The sequence below is a fragment of the Moschus berezovskii genome, chromosome 4 (genome assembly GCF_049115385.1).
Source record: "Moschus berezovskii isolate FMDL1 chromosome 4, NW_MosBer_1.0, whole genome shotgun sequence".
Lineage (NCBI taxonomy): Eukaryota > Metazoa > Chordata > Mammalia > Artiodactyla > Moschidae > Moschus > Moschus berezovskii.
The window spans coordinates 123,392,997-123,414,143 of NC_142463.1; the positions used below are offsets into that span (position 1 = coordinate 123,392,997).

Sequence of the window (21,147 nt, forward strand, 5' to 3'; positions counted from 1 at the left end):
GGAAGGAGGTGGGAGTGGGGTTCAGGATACGGAACCCATCTACACCCATGGTGGATCCATGTCAATGTATGGCAAAACCACTACAATATTGTAAAGTAATTAGCCTTCAATTAAAATAAATAAATTTATATTTAAAAAAAAAGAAAGTTGTGGTATATAAACACACTGGAATATTACTCAGCCATTAAAAAGAATATATTTGAATCCATTCTAATGAGGTGGACAAAACAGGAGCCTATTATACAGAGTGAAGTAAGCCAGAAAGAAAAACACCAATACAGTATACTAACGCATATATATGGAATTTGTAAAGATGGTAATGATGACCCTATATGCGAGACAGTAAAAGAGACACAGATGTAAAGAACAGTCTTTTGGACTCTGTGGGAGAAGGCAAGGGTGGGATAATTTGAGAGAATGGCATTGAAACATATATATTATCATATATGAAAAGGATTGCCAGTCCAGGTTTGATGCATGAGACAGGGTGTTCAGGGTTGGTGCACTGGGATGACCCGGAAGAATGGGATGGGGAGGGAGGTGGGAGGGAGGGTCAGGATGGGGGACACATGTACACCCATGGCTGATTCATGTCAATGTATGGCAAAGACCACTACAATATTGTAAAGTAATTACCCTCCAATTAAAATAAATAAATTTTAAAAATGAATAAATAAAAGCAGATAAAAAGAAAAAAAATAACAAATGCCTTAATATTTGAAAGTTCAAGTGAGGATTACTTGAAAAAACTGTCTCAAGTGCTTAATGGGTGTCTAGCAAACAATCTTCCCTCAACCACAGGTCTCTTTTCTTTTTTTCTTCTTTCTTTTTCTTGGGCTCTTTTCTCAAACACAGTAAGGCTATGAACTGTCAGCTGGAAACCCCAAATTGGGAAGAAGGCTGTACTGCTGGGCTAATGGTCACTGTAAGGGAATCGACAATAATCTGATTCTCATTGAGTTTATGGCTTGAAATAAATACAGCAGGAGAGTAGTCTTATCAACTCATAATGTAATTTAAGACCGAAGTAAAAGAGACCTGAAACGGAGGACAGAAGGCTCAGCACCACCCCCTTTCTCACTTTTAAAACTCCTTTTTTTTCTTCAAGAAGAAACCCACAGGTCACCTCCTCTGAGAAGCTTTCCCAAACCCCTCTGGCTGAGTAACTCAGGCCACTGTACTGCATTCCCAAGGTGTCTTCTCCATCTCACATGGCCACGCTCCTGCCTGTCACCTCAATTAGATTGTAGCACCTCCTGAGCAATGACGTCATAGTGAGCGCTATATCCCCTGCAGCCAGTACTGTGTTTGGCACATCGCTGTTGCTGTTCAGTCACTCAGTCATGTCCGGCTCTTTGCAACCTTATGGACTGCAGCACGCCTGGTTTCCCTGTCCTTCACCATCTCCTGGAGCTCGCTCAAACTCATGTCCATTGAGTTGGTGATTCCATCCAACTGTCTTGTCCTCTGTGGTTCCCTTCTCCTCCTGCCCTTGATCTTTCCCAGTATCAGGGTCTTTTCCAATGAGTCAGTTCTTTGCATCAAGTGGCCAAACTATTGGAGCTTTAGCTTCACAGCATTAGTCCTTCCAGTGAATATTCAGGACTGATTTCCTTTAGGATGGGCTGGTTTGATCTCCTTGCATTCCAAGAGACTCTCAGGAATCTTCTCCAACATGACAATTTGAAAGCATCAGTTCTTCAGCACTCAGCCTTCTTTATGGTCCAACTCTCACATCCATACATGACTACTGGAAAAACCATAGCTTTGACTAGACAAACCTATGTTGACAAAGTAATGTCTCTGCTTTTTAATATGCTATCTAGGTTGGTCATAACTTTCCTTCCAAGGAGTAAACATCTTTTAATTTCATGGCTACTTGTGAATTTCATGTAATTTCACTGCAGTCACCATCTGCAGTGATTTTGGAGCCCAAGAAAATAAAGTCTGTCACTTTTTCTGCTGTTTCCTCATCTATTTGACATGAAGTGATGGGCCCGGATGCCATGATCTTAGTTTTTTGAATGTTGAGTTTTAAGCCAGCTTTTTCACTCTCCTCATTCACCTTCATCAAGAGGCTTTTTAGTTCTTCTTCGCTTTCTGCCATAAGTGATGTCATTTACATATCTGAGGTTATTGATATTTCTGCTGGCAATCTTGATTCCAGCTTGTGCTTCATCCAGCCTGGCATTTCACATGATGTACTCTGCTACAAATTAAATAGGGTGACAATAATATAGCCTTGAAGTACACCTTTCCCAATTTGGAACCAGTCCATTGTGCCATGTCTGGTTCTAACTGTTGCTTCTTGACCTGCATACAGGTTTCTTAATGTGACACATTGTAGGAGCTCACAGAATATTTATTGCTGAAGGAATGTGGTGGCTTCCAATCTCCCTCATTTTCTTACCCAAGCCTGGAGCTAAGGCGGATAAACTTTCAGAGCCCTTCTGGGGCAGAGAGGTCAGCCAGGTCAGGGCTGGGGGAGGTGGCCACCTCCTTTCCAGCACTTTCAAGATCATGTATGTAAAGCCTTGCACCGGGAGGGCTGGGAGACACCCAAAGTACCTAGAGAACAAGGAGATGGCCTTGAACAGGACAGGTGAAAAAAAATTATTCATTCAACAAACATGTATCAAGCTTTGTGTCAATATGTGCCAGGCCATGAGTAAGATCAGCTCCTATTCTCACGAGTCTCACAGGCCTAGGCAGACACATCATGGGACAGGTGCAAGACAGGGGTACGTAGGTCAAGAGGACTTTGAATGTGTGGTGGGAGAGGGTGACAGAGCTGAGTGCTTGGGGAAGAGGAGGATTCACCAGATCTCTGACAGTTGGAGTGGGGGTTGGGGGTCTGCTTTCTTCCCTCTCTCAGGAAGTGTGCTGTTTGGGGTATATCTGGCCAGAACCTCCCCCTTCCTTAGCGTGTATGCACCAACTCCCAGGCCCATGTGTTCTTTCTGATGTTGCAGGCACCTGGAATATTTTTCCATAATCAGGCGGGGCTCTGTCCTGTCCTCAGCAACCATTGCCTGACCTGACTATGGCTACAAGCAATGGGACCCACAGGATCTGACCCAGTTCTCTCCTTGCTTGACTCCCTCACCTCACCTCACCTCCCCAAGAAAGCCCAAGAGAGGCCCACAGTAGGCTGACACATGACAACAAAAGACATAATCTCTACCTTGATGTGACTAAAACCCACTTTTAAAAAGAAATAAGAATTTCCACCGACAAGTTTATTATTACTGACAGCATTTTGAATGAACCAAAGAATTTAACAAAACATATAAAAATATATTTTTAAAAATCACAGATGGACAACAGATCTACAGATTTGCTTTTCTGATCATTCAAAAAAAAAAAAAAAAAAGAAATGACAATGTTTACTTACTGGTAAATTGTATTTGAGTGAGACTAGCCACTTAATCACAAGACCCAAGCAGCCAGGACACTGCCGAGCTCTTGGGAACAGAAGAAGTAATCGACAAACAGGTGAGAGGCGGGGGAGGGGGGGGCAATTAGACAGACAGCCAGCAAAGCAGATCTGGCAGCCCAGCCAAGATAGGAACAGGCCGTGCAGAGCAGGGATTAGGTATCAGGAAGCAGAGATGGGCATGTCAGTTACTCTGGCCTTGAGAAGAATCACTATGACCACAGGACCAGCTGCAAACTAACTCCAGTGTACATACTCACATGAGTATGTGTTCATTTAAATAATCTCTTCCTTCATTCATGAAATTAGCAAGTGGGTTTGAGTGGGAGTCATCTTTGTGTCTCAGGGACCAGAGAGGGGAAGGTCCAATCTACGAAAGCAGTTTCCTAAATTTAGCTGGACTGAGCCTGCTAGAAGGGCTGTAGACTGTGAGGGCTCCAGGAAAAGCAGGGGGTTGAGTCCCAGGCCCTGCTCCAGGAGTTCACACTATACACAGAGGGAGAGACACTCAGACAACTGTGCCATGTGGCCTGTGATGGGTGTGGAACAAAGTAACAAGATTGTCTCCATCTGTGTGTGAGATTAGGATGGGGTTATGGAGTTCACTTGGATTTGAGACAGACCTGGAGGGACAGGTAGGATTTGACAGGCAGAGATGGGAGTTACATGGGCATTCCCAGCCAAATGGAGAAAGCAAAGCCCCATGAGGGAGTGTGCAGTGGGAGCTGGGATGGCCCTTGCAGGGAGCATCTGGAATGTTCAGAAAAGTTGTGGGAGATGCAGCTGGAGAGGGAGCTTGAGGCCAGGTCAACATGGGTCCAAAACAAGGAGTTCACACCGAAGTTGGATAAATAAAGGCTTTAGGTACTCATTTATTCTTCCATTCATTCAACAAAAATGAATTGCATCAAAACCTCTGCCAGGTGCTGTTCCCCTGGGTGCTGGGCACACAGTGGGTAGGGCAACTTCTGCCCTCCTGAGGCTAGTATCACCTCTGGGGAGCAGGAGTGCCATGGGGAAGTGGAGGCTGCTGCCTAGTCCAGGGTGAAGAGCCCTGAGGGTAACAGGAGGGTCACTTCAAAGGGGAGGGCACTTGGCAGGGTCAGTCAAAAGTGACATCCCCTTGTCTAGGCCAAACCAAGTCCTCCAGCAGCCAACATGGGGAATGAAGCATCCCTCAATAACTGGGATGAAGGGTCAGAAAAGTAGGGTTTGGAAAGGAGGGGAGAGGCCTGGAGGCAGGGGGATGACCCCCCAATCCTCCCACTGACCCCAGCCTGCAGCAGGCCCAGATCATTGGCCAGCCTGGTCAGGGGTCTCTCGGCCGGCATCCCTCCGGTCTTCATGCCTGTAGTCATCCTCGCCCTCCTCTTCTTGTCTTCTGGAAAGCTCTGTCAGCTGCTCTGGTGGCTCCCGGTAGGCTGCCCGATTCCTGCAGGCATTGAGGACAGAGGGGAAGGGTTCACACTCAGGACTGAGGGAGCCGGGTCTAGTTCTTGCTATGAGGAGAGAGCAGCCTGTGACAGAGGCTTACCCCCACACCTGGCCCTGGACACCCACAGGAAACTCTAACCTGGGATTAGAGATGGGAGAACTACGGGCCCTGGAGTCATGTCCCAGATAGTAATGCCACTTTATGATTTGGGTGAATCATTTACTCTTTCCTCAACTATAAAATGGGATGGATAAAAGTTGTTTTTATTGTTAACAGCTGCCCCCCTGAGGTGTTATGAGAGGAAGAGGCTGTGAGGAGCTGGGGCACATCTTTCTAATCTGCTTAGACCCTTGCCAATAGGCTGTCCTGGACACTCACGGCTGTGAGACCTTGGTGTCCTTAGCCTTGCCAGTGTCCCGGCAGCAGCAGCAGTAGAGGATGATGCCGATGATGATGAGAGCCGCAGCCACGCCCCCAGCGATGCCCGCATACAGAGCCACATTCATGGAGGCTGGGAGAGACAGAGCCGCAAGTCCTGTGAGCCCTAACCGCAGTTCCCAACTCGAGCCCATAACACAAGTCAAGATGCAGGGTGAGCATGCCAGGGATGAAGAACCACAACAGCCAGTGTCCCAGATGTGAGAGGTGGTCCTCCCCAGGCTCTGAGCGGTGCCTGTCTTCCCAGCCCAAGGGGCCGCACCGCCAGCTTCTGGGAGCACTCCATGAAAGGCACGGCCTCATGGGAATGAAACCAGACAAGGTGGGAGGATGCTTCTCAGGATGGAGGTATAGAAAAGGCCAGATTGACTAACAGATCTGAGCTACTTAGGCTCCAAAAAAGCCCTTAGGTGTCATGCCAGCTCCTACTCTAGCTCATTTCCAAGCTGCTCAGGGTGTTCCTCCCCAAATGATGGGGAATGACTCTGTGGAAGCCAGGTCTGGGCACTTCAACCTTAGGTGTTATTTCCAAACAACAAAGGGAACCGGGCTAGCCTCCAGATGAGGAGAACCTCGGACAGGAGCATCTGGTCGTTGCCTCAGCCATCTGCCAACAGGAGACCCAAGAGGCTGCCCAGCTCACCTCCCAGTCAGCTCACTCTTTCGGCCTCCAGCTGGTCACTTTCTGGCCTTCACCCTCCCACTCTCCCTCCAACCGAAACTGCTCTTACGAGGTCTGACAGCCACAGTGATGTTGCAGGACGCGGTCCCCACCTCGTTGCTGGAGATGCAGATGTAGTAACCTGACATTTCTGTGGAGATGTTCTTCAGAGAGAAGGTCTGTCCTGTGACTGGGAAGGAAGAAGAGTCAGGCTGAGGAGACAGTCCACCATAGTAGAATAGAGACAGCTGGGAAGGAATGTGGACTCCTGAACTCCTATGTAGATAAAAGCAGTGCCTCTGAGCATGTCTGAGCCTCATTTGGAATGTGGAGAAAATATCCACCTCTAGGGCTGCAGGACGATTCAACCAGATTGACTGCACAGTTCTGAAGTGCTTAGAATTCAGGCAGGAACTGTGTGTTTGAAGCCACATTAATTTTGTGACTTTGGGCAAGGAACTTAGCTTCATTAAATCTGTTTATTTATAAATAAAATAATAATAGTGCCTTCACAATAGGGTAATTGTGAACATGAAATAAAGTACTAATGAATATAAGCCCACAACCAAATGCCTGATGTAAATGCTTAGGAAACATAATATGCATTATATATTACATAGAATTGTTTTATAATTAGATGATACAATTACAACCACTTTTATGATCTTCAGAAAGAGAATTCTGCCGCTTAGACTCATGTGAAAGCAGGCTTTAGAACCTCAAGGACTCTGACTTCTGTATTTCTCTACCATGAGTGGTGTGTGTGTATGAGTGTAAGTGGTGTTTGTATGTTGTGTATGTATGTGTATGTGTGGTGGGGTGGGGAGGAGGCAGGCAGGCAGTCTAGACGCTTCCTCTTTCTTTTCCACCATTTAAGTAAGCCATTTAACTTCTGTCAGCTGTAGTTGCTTCATCTGGAAGTGGGAGGGAAAGTATCTGATCCTCCCAAATTCAGGGAAATGGTCTAGATGTCCTCATGAGAAGACGTTCTACTAAATCTATGATCCTACAAATGTCTTCACCTTGAAAGGGAGAGCTAAAGCATAAAACATAAATGTTTAGACAAATTTATATATCCCATCCTGAATGATGGGCTTTCCTGGTGGTGCTAGTGGTGAAGAAACCCCCTGCCACTGCAGCAGACATAAGAGATGAGGATTCATTCTCTGGGTCGGGAAGATCCCCTGGAGGAGAGCACAGCAAACCACTCTGGTATTCTTGCCTGGAGAATTCCATGGACAGAGAAGCCTGGCAGGCTACAGTCCATGAGGCCGCCAACAGTTGGACACAACTAAAGCAATTCAGCACACACACACACACATCCTCATTGATGCTGTGTCATAACCACTATTATGAGAGAAGAGTTAGAGACCTTTGTCCTCTAATTTGCTGCAGAGCCAGCCTTCCCTGCTGTCACCAGGTGGGTTACACTCCCTCCAGGAGATATTCTAAATTGTAAATAGGATCTGAGTGACATTTCAGAGGCAGTCCCTCATCTTCAATAATAAACCCAAGTTTCTTAATATGGATGTGATATTACAGATCTGGCCTCAACAATCCAGCTTTCAGTTCAGTTCAGTTCAGTCGCTCAGTTGTGTCTGACTCCTTGCGATCCCATGAGCCACAGCACGCCAGGCCTCCCTGTCCATCACCAACTCCCAGAGTCTACCCAAACCCATGTCCATCGAGTTGGTGATGCCATCCAACCATCTCATCCTCTGTTGTCCCCTTCTCCTCCTGCCCTCAATCCCTCCCAGCATCAGGGTCTTTTCAAATGAGTCAACTCTTAGCATAAGGTGGCCAAAGTATTGGAGTTTCAGCTTTAGCATCAGTCCTTCCAATGAACACCCAGGACTGATCTCCTTTAGAATGAACTGGTCGGATCTCCTTGCAGTCCAAGGGACTCTCAAGAGTCTTCTCTAACACCACAGTCCAAAAGCATCAATTCTTCGGTGCTCAGCTTTCTTTATAGTCCAACTCTCACATCCATGCATGACCACTGGAAAAACCATAACCTTGACTAGAGGGACCTTGGTTGGCAAAGTAATGTCTCTGCTTTTTAATATGCTGTCTAGGTTGGTCATAACTTTCCTTCCAAGGAGTAAGCATCTTTTAATTTCATGGCTGCAATCAGCATCCGCAGTGATTTTGGAGCCCAAAAAAATAAAGTCTGACACTTTCCACTGTTTCCCCATCTATTTCCCATGAAGTGATGGGACCAGATGCCATGATCTTAGTTTTCTGAATGTTGAGCTTCAAGCCAACATTTTCACTCTCCTCTTTCACTTTCATCAAGAGGCTTTAGAGTTCCTCTTCACTTTCTGCCATAAGGGTGGTGTCATCTGCATATCTGAGGTTATTGATATTTCTCCCAGCAATCTTGATTCCAGCTTGTGTTTCCTCCAGCCCAGTGTTTCTCATGATGTACTCTGCATGTAAGTTAAATAAGCAGGGTGACAATATACAGCCTTGACGTACTCCTTTTCCTATTTGGAAACAGTCTGTTCCATGTCCAGTCCTAACTGTTGCTTCCTGACCTGCATACAGGTTTCTCAAGGGGCAGGTCAGGTGGTCTGGTATTCCCATCTCTTTCAGAATTTTCCAGTTTATTGTGATCCACAAATGCAAAGGCTTTGGCAGAGTTAATAAAGCAGATGCTTTTCTGGAACTCTCTTGTTTTTTCCATGATCCAGCAGATGTTGGCAATTTGATCTCTGGTTCTTCTGACTTTTCTAAAACCCACTTGAACATGTGGAAGTTCATGGAGAATTTTGAACATTACTAGCGTATGAGATGAATGCAATTGTGTGGTAGTTCGTGCATTCTTTGGCATTGCCTTTCTTTGGAATTGGAATGAAAACTGACCTTTTCCAGTCCTGTGGCCACTGCTGAGTTTTCCAAATTTGCTGGCATATTGAGTGTAGCACTTTCAGAGCATCATCTTTTAGGATTTGAAATAGCTTAAATGGAATTCCATCACCTCCACTAACTTTGTTCATAGTGATGCTTCCTAAGGCCCACTTGACTTCACATTCCAGGATGTCTGGCTCTAGGGGGTTGATCACACCATCGTGATTATCTGGGTCGTGAAGATCTTTTTTCTATAGTTCTGTGTATTCTTTCCACCTCTTAATGTCTTCTGCTTCTGTTAGGTCCATACCATTTCTATCCTTTATTGTGCCCATCTTTGCATGAATTATTCCCTTGATATCTCTAATTTTCTTGAAGAGATCGCTAGTCTGTCCCATTCTATTGTTTTTCTCTATTTCTTTGTATTGATCCCTGAGGAAGACTTTCTTATCTCTCCTTGCTATTCTTTGGAACTCTGCATTCAAATGGGTATAAAAGACCTTTTCTCCTTTGCTTTTGGCTTTTCTTCTTTTCACAGCTATTTTTAAGACCTCCTCAGTCAGCCATTTTGCTTTTTTGCATTTCTTTTTCTTGGGGATGGTCTTGATCCCTGTCTCCTGTACAATGTCACAAACCTCCATTCATAGTAATCCAGCTTTACTCTTGCTAGTTCCCCTGGTGGCCAATCCTTTCCTTGCCCAGCTCTACTCTGTTGCAAGATTGTATCTCAGTGTGAATTTTTCCTGTCTGAATGTACTACTCACTTGTGGTTGTGGTTGATCGCTCAGTCGTGTCCGACTCTTTGCGATCCCATGGACTGTAGTCTACCAGGCTTCTCTGTCCATGGGATTTTCCAGGCAAGAGTACTGGAGTAGGTTGCCATTCCCTTCTCCAGGGGATCTTCCTGACCCAGGTATCGAACCCAAGTCTCCTGCATTGCAGGCAGACATTTACCCTCTGAGCCACCAGGGAAGCCCCTACTCACTATACTTCCTCAAATATGATGTCCTCTGATTTTTCCAACAATCTTGTATTGTGAATGGAACAAATATTTCAATCTCCAGTGCCCTAGAGGTAACTGGAGGGTTGGAGAAGTTAAGTGACTTCCCCAAGGTCACAAAAATAAGAAATGACAAAACAGTAAAAAAAAAAAAAAAAAAAATTCATTTTTAGGTCTATAATTCCCAAGAACAGTTGACAACTTTCTTTAAAAAAGTAATTGCCCCATTGTGGTCTCAGAAAGCACCCCATGGAAGAGAACATGAACCTTGGTGTTCTGGATAGTGCCACTTGCAGGACTGGCTGCAGGAACAGGCTGTGTGGTTCTAAAGGCTAACATCATATAGAAACACATCATTTATCTTCAAAATGAGGCCTCTCTGACCAAGAAACTTTGTGAACAAGATTCCACATTTGATGGGGTGACCAACAAACCAATCTTAGACTGCTGTGCCTGTGGAAATACCAAGTACAGACACATATTTTATGTGAATTTGTCGGAGAAAACACACCCAAAGGATTACCCATATGTCCACATCTATGGTTATTAAAGAACTTTGGCCTCTGGTTGGAGACAGGATGGCAGAGTAGAAGGACTTGAGCTCAACTCATCCCACAAAAATACCAAAATCATATCTAACTGCTGAAACAACCACTGACAAAAAAGACTGGAACCCCCCAAAAAAGATATTCTACATCCAAAGACAAAGAGGAAGCCACAATACGATGTTAGGGAAGGCACATTCACAATATACCCAGTCAAATTCTTTACCCACCAGGTGGGCAAACCACAAGCTGGTAAATAATTATATCACAGAGTTTCTCTCACAGAAGTGAGAATTCTGAGCCTCACATCAGGCTGCCCAGCCTCGGGGTCTGACATTGAGTGAGGGACTCCTCTGAACATTTGGTTTTGAAGGCCAATAGGGCTTGATCACAGAAACTCTACAGGACTGTGGAAAACAGAAACTCAACTCTGTTGAGCTGGAGGGTGCACACAAGGTTTTATGTGCACTTGGACCCAGGGAAAAAGCAGTGACTTCATAGGAGCCTGAGCCAGAAGTATTTGTTGGTTTTGTAGAGTCTCCAAGGAAGGCAGGGGACGGCTGTGGCCACTGTGGAGACAAAAGCACTGGAGGCAGAGGTATGGGGGTGTACTCTATAGTGTGAGCACTCCCTGAGGCTGCCATTTTGACCTGGTCACACCCAACAGCTCCAGTGCTGGGATGCCTGAGGCCAAACAACAAACAAGGCAAGAACACAGCCTCACCCATCAGCAGAGAGGCTGAAAAGTCTTCCTGACCCCACAGTTCAGTTCAGTTCAGTCGCTCAGTTGAGTCCGACTCTTTGCAACCCCATGAATCACAGCACGCCAGGCCTCTCTGTCCATCACCAACTCCTGGAGTTCACTCAAACTCATGTCCATCGAGTCGGTGATGCAAGCCAGCCATCTCATCCTCTGTCAGCCCCTTTTCCTCCTGCCCCAATCCCTCCCAGCATCAGAGTCTTTTCCAGTGAGTCAACTCTTCACATAAGATGGCCAAAGTATTAGAGTTTCAGCTTCAGCATCACTGCTTCCAATGAACACCCAGGACTGATCTCCTTTAGAATGGACTGGTTGGATCTCCTTGCAGTCCAAGGGACTCTCAAGAGTCTTCTCCAACACCACAGCTCAAAAGCATCAATTCCTTGGTGATCAGCTTTCTTCACAGTTCAACTCTCACATCCATACATGACCACTGAAAAAACCATAGCCTTGATTAGATGGACGTTTGTTGGCAAAGTAATGTCTCTGCTTTTTAATATGCTATCTAGGTTGGTCATAACTTTCCTTCCAAGGAGTAAGCGTCTTTTAATTTCATGGCTGCAATCAGCATCCGCAGTGATTTTGGAGCCCCAAAAAATAAAGTCTGACACTGTTTCCACTGTTTCCCCATCTATTTGCCGTGAAGTGATGGGACCAGATGCCATGATCTTAGTTTTCTGAATGTTGAGCTTTAAGCCAACTTTTTCACTCTCCTCTTTCACTTTCATCAAGAGGCTTTTTAGTTCCTCTTCACTTTCTGCCATAAGGGTGGTATAATCTGCATATATGAATTTGGCAATAAGGAGTTCATGATCTGAGCCACAGTCAGCTCCTGGTCTTGTTTTTGCTAACTGTATACAGTTTCTCCATCTTTGGCTGCAAAGAATATAATCAATCTGATTTTGGTGTTGACCATCTGGTGATGTCCATGTGTAAAGTCCTCTTGTGTTGTTGGAAGAGGGTGTTTGCTATGACCAGTGTGTTCTCTTGGCAAAACTCTATTAGCCTTTGCCCTGCTTCATTCCGTGCTCCAAGGCCAAATTTGTCTGTTACTCCAGGTGTTTCTTGACTTCCTACTTTTGCATTCCAGTCCCCTATAATGAAAAGGGCATCTTTTTTGGGTGTTAGTTCTAAAAGGTCTTGTAGGCCTTCATGGAACCGTTCAACTTCGGCTTCTTCAGCATTACTGGTTGGGGCATAGGCTTGGATTACTGTAATATTGAATGGTTTGCCTTCTAAATGAACAGAGATCATTCTGTCATTTTTGAGATTGCATCCAAGTACTGCATTTCGGACTCTTTTGTTTACCTTGATGGCTACTCCATTTCTTCTAAGGGATTCCTGCCCACAGTAGTAGATATAATGGTCATCTGAGTTAAAATCACCCATTCCAGTCTTTTTAGTTCACTGATTCCTAGAATGTCAATGCTCACTCTTGCCATCTCCTGTTTGACCACTTCCAATTTGCCTTGATTCATGGACCCAACATTCCAGTTCCTATGCAATATTGGTCTTTACAGCATCGGACCTTGCTTCTATCACTGGTCACATCCACAACTGGGTATTTGTTTTGCTTTGGCTCCATCCCTTCATTCTTTTTGGAGTTATCTCTCCACTGATCTCCAGTAGCATACTGGGCACTTAGCGACCTGGGGAATTCCTCATTCAGTATCCTATCATTTTGCCTTTTGATACTGTTCATGGGGTTCTAAAGGCAAGTATACTGAAGTGGTTTGCCATTCCCTTCTCCAGTGGACCATGTTAAGACTTAAATTGAAGAAAGTAGGGAAAACCACTAGACCATTCAGATATGACCTGAATCAAATCCCTTATGATTATACAGTGGAAGTGAGAAATAGAGTTAAGGGACTAGATCTGATAGACAGAGTACCTGATGAACTATGGATGGAGGTTCGTGACATTGTACAGGAGACAGGGACCAAGACCATCCCCATGGAAAAGAAATGCAAAAAAAGCAAAATGGCTGTCTGAGGAGGCCTTACAAATAGCTGTGAAAAGAAGAGAAGTGAAAAGCAAAGGAGAAAAGGAAAGATATAAGCATCTGAATGCAGATTCCAAAGAATGGCAAGGAGAGATAAGAAAGCCTTCATCAGCGATCAATGCAAAGAAACAGAGGAAAAGAACAGAATAGGAAAATCAAGAGATTTCTTCAAGAAAATTAGAGATATCAAGGGAATATTTCATGCAAAGATGGGCTCGATAAAGGACAGAAATGGTATGAACCTAACAGAAGCAGAAGATATTAAGAAGAGGTGGCAAGAATACACAGAAGAACTGGACAAAAAAGATCTTCATGACCAAGATAATCACGATGGTGTGATCACTCACCTAGAGACAGGCATCTTGGAATGTGAAGTCAAGTGGGCCTTAGAGAGCATCACTACGAACAAAGCTAGTGGAGGTGATGGAATTCCAGTTGAGCTACTTCAAATCCTGGAAGATGATGCTGTGAAAGTGCTGCACTCAATATGCCAGCAACTTTGGAAAACTCAGCAGTGGCCACAGGACTGGAAAAGGTCAGTCTTCATTCCAATCCCAAAGAAAGGCAATGCCAAAGAATGCTCAAACTACCACACAATTGCACTCACCTCAGACGCTAACAAAGTCATGCTCAAAATTCTCCAAGCCAGGCTTCAGCAATATGTAACCGTGAACTTCCAGAAGTTCAAGCTGGTTTTAGAAAAGGCAGAGGCACCAGAGATCAAATTGTCAACATCCACTGGATCATGGAGAAAGCAAGAGAGTTTCAGAAAAACATCTATTTCTGCTTCATTGACTATGCCAAAGCCTTTGACTGTGGGGATCACAACAAACTGTGGAACATTCTGAAAGAGATGGGAATACCAGACCACCTGACCTGCCTCTTGAGAAACCTGTATGTAGGTCAGGAAGCAACAGTTAGAACTGGACATGGAACAACAGACTGGTTCCAAATAGGAAAAGGAGTATGTCAAGGTTGTATATTGTCACCCTGCTTATTTAACTTATATGCAGAGTACATCATGAGGAACACTGGGCTGGAAGAAACACAAGCTGGAATCAAGATTGCCGGGAGAAAAATCAATAACCTCAGATATGCAGATGACACCACCCTTATGGCAGAAAGTGAAGAGGAACTAAAAAGCCTCTTGAGGAAAGTGAAAGAGGAGAGTGAAAATGTTGGCTTGAAGCTCAACATTCAGAAAACTAAGATCATGGCATCTGGTCCCATCACTTCACGGCAAATAGATGGGGAAACAGTGGAAACAGTGTCAGACTTTATTTTTTTGGGCTCCAAAATCACTGCGGATGCTGATTGCAGCCATGAAATTAAAAGACGCTTACTCCTTGGAAGGAAAGTTATGACCAACCTAGATAGCATATTAAAAAGCAGAGACATTACTTTGCCAACAAAGGTCCATCTAGTCAAGGCTATAGTTTTTCCTGTGGTCATGTATGGATGTGAGAGTTGGACTGTGAAGAAAGCTGAGCGCTGAAGAATCGATGTTTTTGAACTGTGGTGATTGTGAAGACTCTTGAGAGTCCCTTGGACTGCAAGGAGATCCAACCAGTCCATTCTAAAGGAGATCAATCCTGGGTGTTCGTTGGAAGGACTGATGCTAAAGCTGAAACTGCAATTACTTTGGCCACCTCATGCGACGAGTTGACTCACTGGAAAAGACTCTGATGCTGGGAAGGGTTGGGGGCGGGAGGAGAAGGGGACGACCGAGAATGAGATGGCTGGATAGCATCACCGACTCAATGGACATGAGTTTGAGTGAACTCCGGGATTTGATGATGGACAGGGAGGCCTGGCGTGCTATGATTCATGGGGTCGCGGAGAGTCAGACACGACTGAGTGACTTAACTGAACTGAGAAGAAACCCACTTCAGATTCAGGGACCCACACAAATTGAAAGCGAGGGTATGAAAAAGGTTATTCCATGAAAGTGGAAATCAAAATCTGAAGTAGCAGGACGCATATCAGACAAAATAGACTTTAAAATAACGGCTGTCATAGAGACAAAGAAGAATATTATGCAATGTTCAAAGGATTAATCCAAGAAGTTCAGTTCAGACTCTCAAAAGTCTTCTTCAAAAGCATCAATTCTTCGGTGCTCAGCTTTCTTTATAGTCCAACTCTCACATCCATACATGACCACTGGAAAAACCATAGCCTTGATTAGATGGACCTTTGCTGGCAATGTAATGTCTCTGCTTTTTAATATGCTGTCTAGTTTGGTCATAAGTTTCCTTCCAAGGAGTAAGCATCTTTTAATTTCATGGCTGCAATCAGTATCTGCAGTGATTTTGGAGCCCAGAAAAATAAAATCAGCCAGTGTTTCCCCATCTATCTGCCAAGAAGTGATGGAACCAGATGCCATGATCTTAGTTTTCTGAACGTTGAGCTTCAAGGCAACTTTTTCACTCTCCTCCTTCACTTTCAAGAGGCTCTTTAGTTCTTCTTCACTTTCTGCCATAAGGGTGGTGTCATCTGCATATCTGAGGTTATTGATTTTTCTCCCAGCAATCTTGATTCCAGCTTGTGTTTCTTCCAGCCCAGCGTTCCTCATGATGTACTCTGCATAGAAGTTAAATAAGCAGGGTGACAATATACAGCCTTGACATACTCCTTTTCCTATTTGGAACCAGTCTGTTGTTCCATGTCCAGTCCTAACTGTTGCTTCCTGACCTGCATACAGGTTTCTCAAGGGGCAGGTCAGGTGTCTGGTATTCCCATCTCTTTCAGAATATTCCACAGTTTATTGTGATCCACACAGTCAAAGGCTTTGGCAGAGTCAATAGAACAGAAATAGATGTTTTTCTGGAACTCTCTCGCTTTTTCCATGAACCAGAGGATGTTGGCAATTTGATCTCTGGTGCCTCTGCCTTTTCTAAAACCAACTTGAACATCTGGAAGTTCACGGTTCACATATTGCTGAATCCTGGCTTGGAGAAATTTAAGCATTATTTTACTAGCATGTGAGATGAGTGCAATTGTGTGGTAGTTTGGGCATTCTTTGGCATTACCTTTCTTTGGGATTGGAATGAAAACTGACCTTTTCCAGTCCTGTGGCCACTGCTTAGTTTTCCAAATTTGCTGGCATATTGAGTGCAGCACTTTCACAGCCTCATCTTTCAGGATTTGAAATAGCTCAACTGGAATTCCATCACCTTTGTTTGTAGTGATGGTTCCTAACACCCACTTGACTTCACTTTCCAGGATGTCTGGCTCTAAGTGAGTGATCACCCCATTGTGATTGTGTGGGTCATGAAGATCTTTTTTGTCCAGTTTTTCTGTGTATTCTTGCCACCTCTTCTTAATATCTTCTGCTTCTATTAGGTCCCTATCATTTCTGTCCTTTATTGAGCCCATCTTTGCTTGAAACGTTTCCTTGTTATCTCTAATTATCTTGAAGAGATCTCTAGTCTTTCCCCCTTTTCTTTTGTTTTCCTCTATTTCTTTGCATTGATCGCTGAGAAAGGCTTTCTTATCTCTCCTTGCTATTCTTTGGAACTCCGCATTCAAATGGGCATATCTTTCCTTTTCTCCTTTGCTTTTCACTTCCCATCTTTTCACAGCTATTTGTAAGGCCTCCTCAGACAACCATTTTGCTTTTTTGCATTTCTTTTTCTTGGGGATGGTCTTGATCCCTGTCTGCTGTACAGTGTCACGAACCTCCATTCATAGTTCATCAGGCACTCTGTCTATCAGATCTAGTCCCTTAAATCTATTTCTCACTTCCACTGTATACTCATAAGGGATTTGATTTAGAACATATAACAATTATAACTATATATGTACCCAACATAAGAACAGCTCAATATGATAACAAGTGATAACTGGCTTAAAAGGAGAAATCGACAGTAACACGATAATAGTGGGAACTTTAACACCCCACTTACATCATTGCACAGATCGTATGGACAGAAAATCTGTAAGGGTGGACTTCCTTGGTGGTGCAGTGGTTAAGACTGCACTTCCACGGCAAGGGACGCAGATGTGCCCGCTGGTCAGGAGACTAAGACCCCCCGTGCGGTGCGGGAAGATCAGTGGGGAAACACGGACTTCCACTGCGTGAAGCATTAAAGCAGACAGCCTTCACTGGCGTTTACAGAGGCCCCTCCGAAAGCAGGCTGTGCACGCTTCTCAAGCACGCGCTCCTCAGGACAAGCCACGTGCTGGGCCGCAAAGCAAGTCTTGGTAAATTCAAGAAAACTGAAAATATGCCAAGCATCTTTTCCGACCACAATGCTATACTATTAGAAATCTACAAGAAATAAAACCTGAAAAACACACGCACATGGAGGCTGAACAACAAATGAATCGCTGAAGAAGTCAAAGAAAAAAAGTTTAAATACCTAGAGTAAAATCAAAATATAAAAGTAATGATTCAAAACCTATGGGATGCAACAAAAGTAGTTCTAAGAGGGAAGTTTATAGCAATACAATCTTACCTCAGAAAATCTCAAATAAACAACCTAACCTTACACCTAAAACAACTAGAGAAAGAAGAACAGACAAAGCCCAAAGTTATCAGAAGGAAAAAAATCATACAGATCAGAGCAGAAAGAAATGAAATAGAGACAAAGAAAACAATAGAAAATATCAATGAAACTAAAAGCTGGTTCTTCCAGAAGATAAAATTGATAAATGTTTAGCCAGACTCATCAAGAAAGAAAGGGAGAGGACTCAAATCAATAAACTTGGGAATGGAAAAGGAAAAGTTACCACAGAAATATAAAGGATCATAACAGACTACTACAAGCAACAATACACCAATAAAATGGACAATCTGGAAGAAATGGTCAAATTTTAGAAAAGTATAATCTCCCATGACCGAACTGAGAAGAATTCAAAATATGAACTAATCACAAGTACTGAAATTGAAACTGTGACTTAAAACCTCCCAACTAATAAAAATCCAGAACCAGGTGGCTTCATAGGCTAATATATCTAACATTTGCTGCTGCTAGCTGCTGCTGCTGCTAAGTCACTTCAGTCGTGTCCGACTCTGTGCGACCCCATAGACGGAAGCCCACCAGGCTCCCCCATCCCTGACATTTAGAGAAGAGTTAATCAGAGTTCCAGTGGTGTGATCCATGAGTACTTGGTACTTATACATAGAAAAGACTTAACACCTATCCTTCTGAAACTCTAGCAAAAATTACAGAGGAAGGAAGACTCTCGAACTCCTTCTTTGAGGCCATCATCACCTTGATATCAAAACCAGACGAGGATACTACAAAAAAGAAAATTACAGGCCAATATCACTGATGAATATAGATGCAAAAATCCTCAACAAAATACTACTTAAACAAATCCAACAATACATTAAAAGGATCATATACCATGATCCAGTGGGGTTTATCCCATGGATGCAGGGCTTTTTCAATATCTGCAAATTAATCAAGTTAGTGTGATATAATGCGCTAACAAATTGAAGAATAAAAAACATGATCATCTCAATAGATGCAGAAAAGAAAAAATAGAAATCTTTTGACAAAATTCAATACCTATTTATGATTAAAAAGACTTCCAAAAAATAGGATAGATGGAAACTACCTCAACATAATAAAGGCCATGTATGACAAGCCCACAGCTAACATTATACTCAGTGATGAAAAAGCTGAAAGCATTTCCCTTAAGATCAGAAACAGGACAAGGATGTCCTTTGTTCAACATAGTTTTGGAAGTCCTACAATCAGAGAAGAAAAAAAGGAATCCAAATTGGAAAAGAAGTGAGATCAGAAAATGGCTAGAGCACATTAGAATTTGGTAAAGTTGCCAGATACAAAATTAATACACAGAAATACACTTCTATGCACTAACAATGAAAAATCAGAAAGAGAAATTAAGGAAACAATTCCATTTACCATCATATCAAAAGGAATAAAATACTTAGGAAAAACCTACCTAAGGAGACAAAAAACCTGTGCTCTGAAAACTATGAGCCACTGATGAAAGACATCAAAGATGACACAGATGGAAAGATAAACCCTGTTCCTGGATTGGAGAAATCAATACTATCAAAATGATTACACTATCCAAGCCAATGGCATTTTTTTTTTTTTTGCTGAATTAAAACAAAATTTTTTTAAATTTGTATGGAAACAAAAGACCTATAATAGCAAAAGAAATCTTGAGGGGAAAAAAAATGCAGATCTGGAGGAATCAGGCTCCCTGACTTCAGACTGTACAACAAAGTTACAGTAATCAAATCAGTATGGTTCTGGCACAAAAACAGAAATATAAGTCAATGGAACAGGAGAGAAAGCCCAGAAATAAACCTACACATGTTTGGTCAATTAATCTACAACAAAGGAGGCAAGAATAATATCAATACAATGGATAAAAGACGATTTATTTAGTAAGCAGTGCTGGGGAAACTGGACATCTGCATGTGAAGAATGATATTAGAACATTCTCTAACACCACACACTGGGCTTCCCTAGTGACTCAGTGGTAAAGAATCTGCCTGCAATGCAGGAGCCACAGCAGATGCAGGTTCGATCCCTGGGTCAGGAAGATCCCCTGGAGGAGGGCATGGCAACCCACTCCAGTATTCTTGCCTGGAGAATCCCATGGACAGAACAGCTTGGTGGGCCACAGTCCACAGGGTCGCAGAGTTAGACATGACTGAAGTGACTTCGCATGCACACACTAACACCACACACAAAAACAAACTTAAAGTGGATGAAAGATCTCAATGTAAGACCAGGTAGTATACAACGTTTAGAGAAAAACGTAGGCAGAACACTCAATGACCTGAATCGTAACATTTTTGGAGCCAACTCATAGAGTAATAAAAATTAAAAAATGGGACCTAATTAAACTTAAAAACCTTCGCACAGCAAAGGCAACCATAAACAAAAAGAAAACACAGCACACAGGGTGGGAGGAAATGTTTGCAGACAACGCGACCAACAAGGGGTTAATCGCCAAAATATATAAATAGCCCATGCAGCCCAATATCAAAAGAACAAAATACCCAATCAAAAATGTGCAGAAAATCTGAATAGACATTCTTCTAAAGAAGACATACAGACGGCCAAAAAGCACAACATCATTAACTCAAAGACGCTCAACATCATAACTATTAAAGAAAGGCAAATTAAAATTACAGAGGATTCGCCTCACCTGACCAGAACGATCATCATCAATAATCCTACAAATAATAAATGCTGGAGAGGGTGTGGGAAAAGGGAACCCTCCTACACTATTGGTGGGCATGTAAACTGGTACGGCCACTATGGAGAACAGTACAGAAAACTGTTCAAGAATAGAGCTACCATATGACCCAGCAATGCCACTCCTGGGCACATATCCAGAGGACCATACTTCAAAAAGATACCTGCACCCCAGCGTTTACTGCGCACTATGTCCAACAGCTAAGACATGAAGACAACTTGAACATCCATCAACAGAAGAATGGATAAAGAAGAGTGGTTCAGTTCAGTCAGTTCAGTTCAGTCGCTCAGTCGTGTCCGACTCTCCGCGACCCCATGAATCACAGCACGCCAGGCCTCCCTGTCCATCACCAACTCCCGGAGTTCACTCAGACTCATGTCCATCGAGTCGGTGATGCCATCCAGCCATCTCATTCTCTGTCGTCCCCTTCTCCTCCTGCCCCCAATCCTTCCCAGCATCAGAGTCTTTTCCAGTGAGTCAACTCGTCACATGAGGTGGCCAAAGTATTGCAGTTTCAGCTTTAGCATCAGTCCTTCCAATGAACACCCAGGATTGATCTCTTTTAGAATGGACTGGTTGGATCTCCTTACATATAGACAATTACCCAGCCACGAAACAGAGTGAAATAATGCCGTTGTGGCAACACAGATGGATTTAGAGGTTATCATACTAAGTGAAATAAATCAGAGAAAGATATCACGTGATATCACTTATATGTGAAAGTGAAGTCCGACTCTTTGTGACCCCATGGACTATAGCCTACCGGGCTCCTCCATCCAAGGGATTTTCCAGACAAGAATACTGGGGCGGGTTGCCATTTCCTTCTCCA

The 21,147-nt window shown here is 43.5% G+C and overlaps 1 protein-coding gene across 1 annotated transcript in view; it reads right to left on the bottom strand.

Annotated features, from left to right (window-relative positions):
* Window positions 1–3,233: 3,233 nt before the first annotated feature.
* GPA33 (glycoprotein A33) overlaps window positions 3,234–21,147 on the bottom strand; it is a 61,091-nt gene continuing 43,177 nt past the window's right edge. The window contains exons 5-7 of the mRNA XM_055402700.2: window positions 6,041–6,160; window positions 5,250–5,382; window positions 3,234–4,868 (exon numbers count right to left, since the gene is read on the bottom strand). Coding sequence (XP_055258675.2) covers window positions 4,730–4,868; window positions 5,250–5,382; window positions 6,041–6,160 — 392 coding nt within the window. The 3' untranslated portion in view covers window positions 3,234–4,729. The remainder of the gene's footprint in view (window positions 4,869–5,249; window positions 5,383–6,040; window positions 6,161–21,147) is intronic.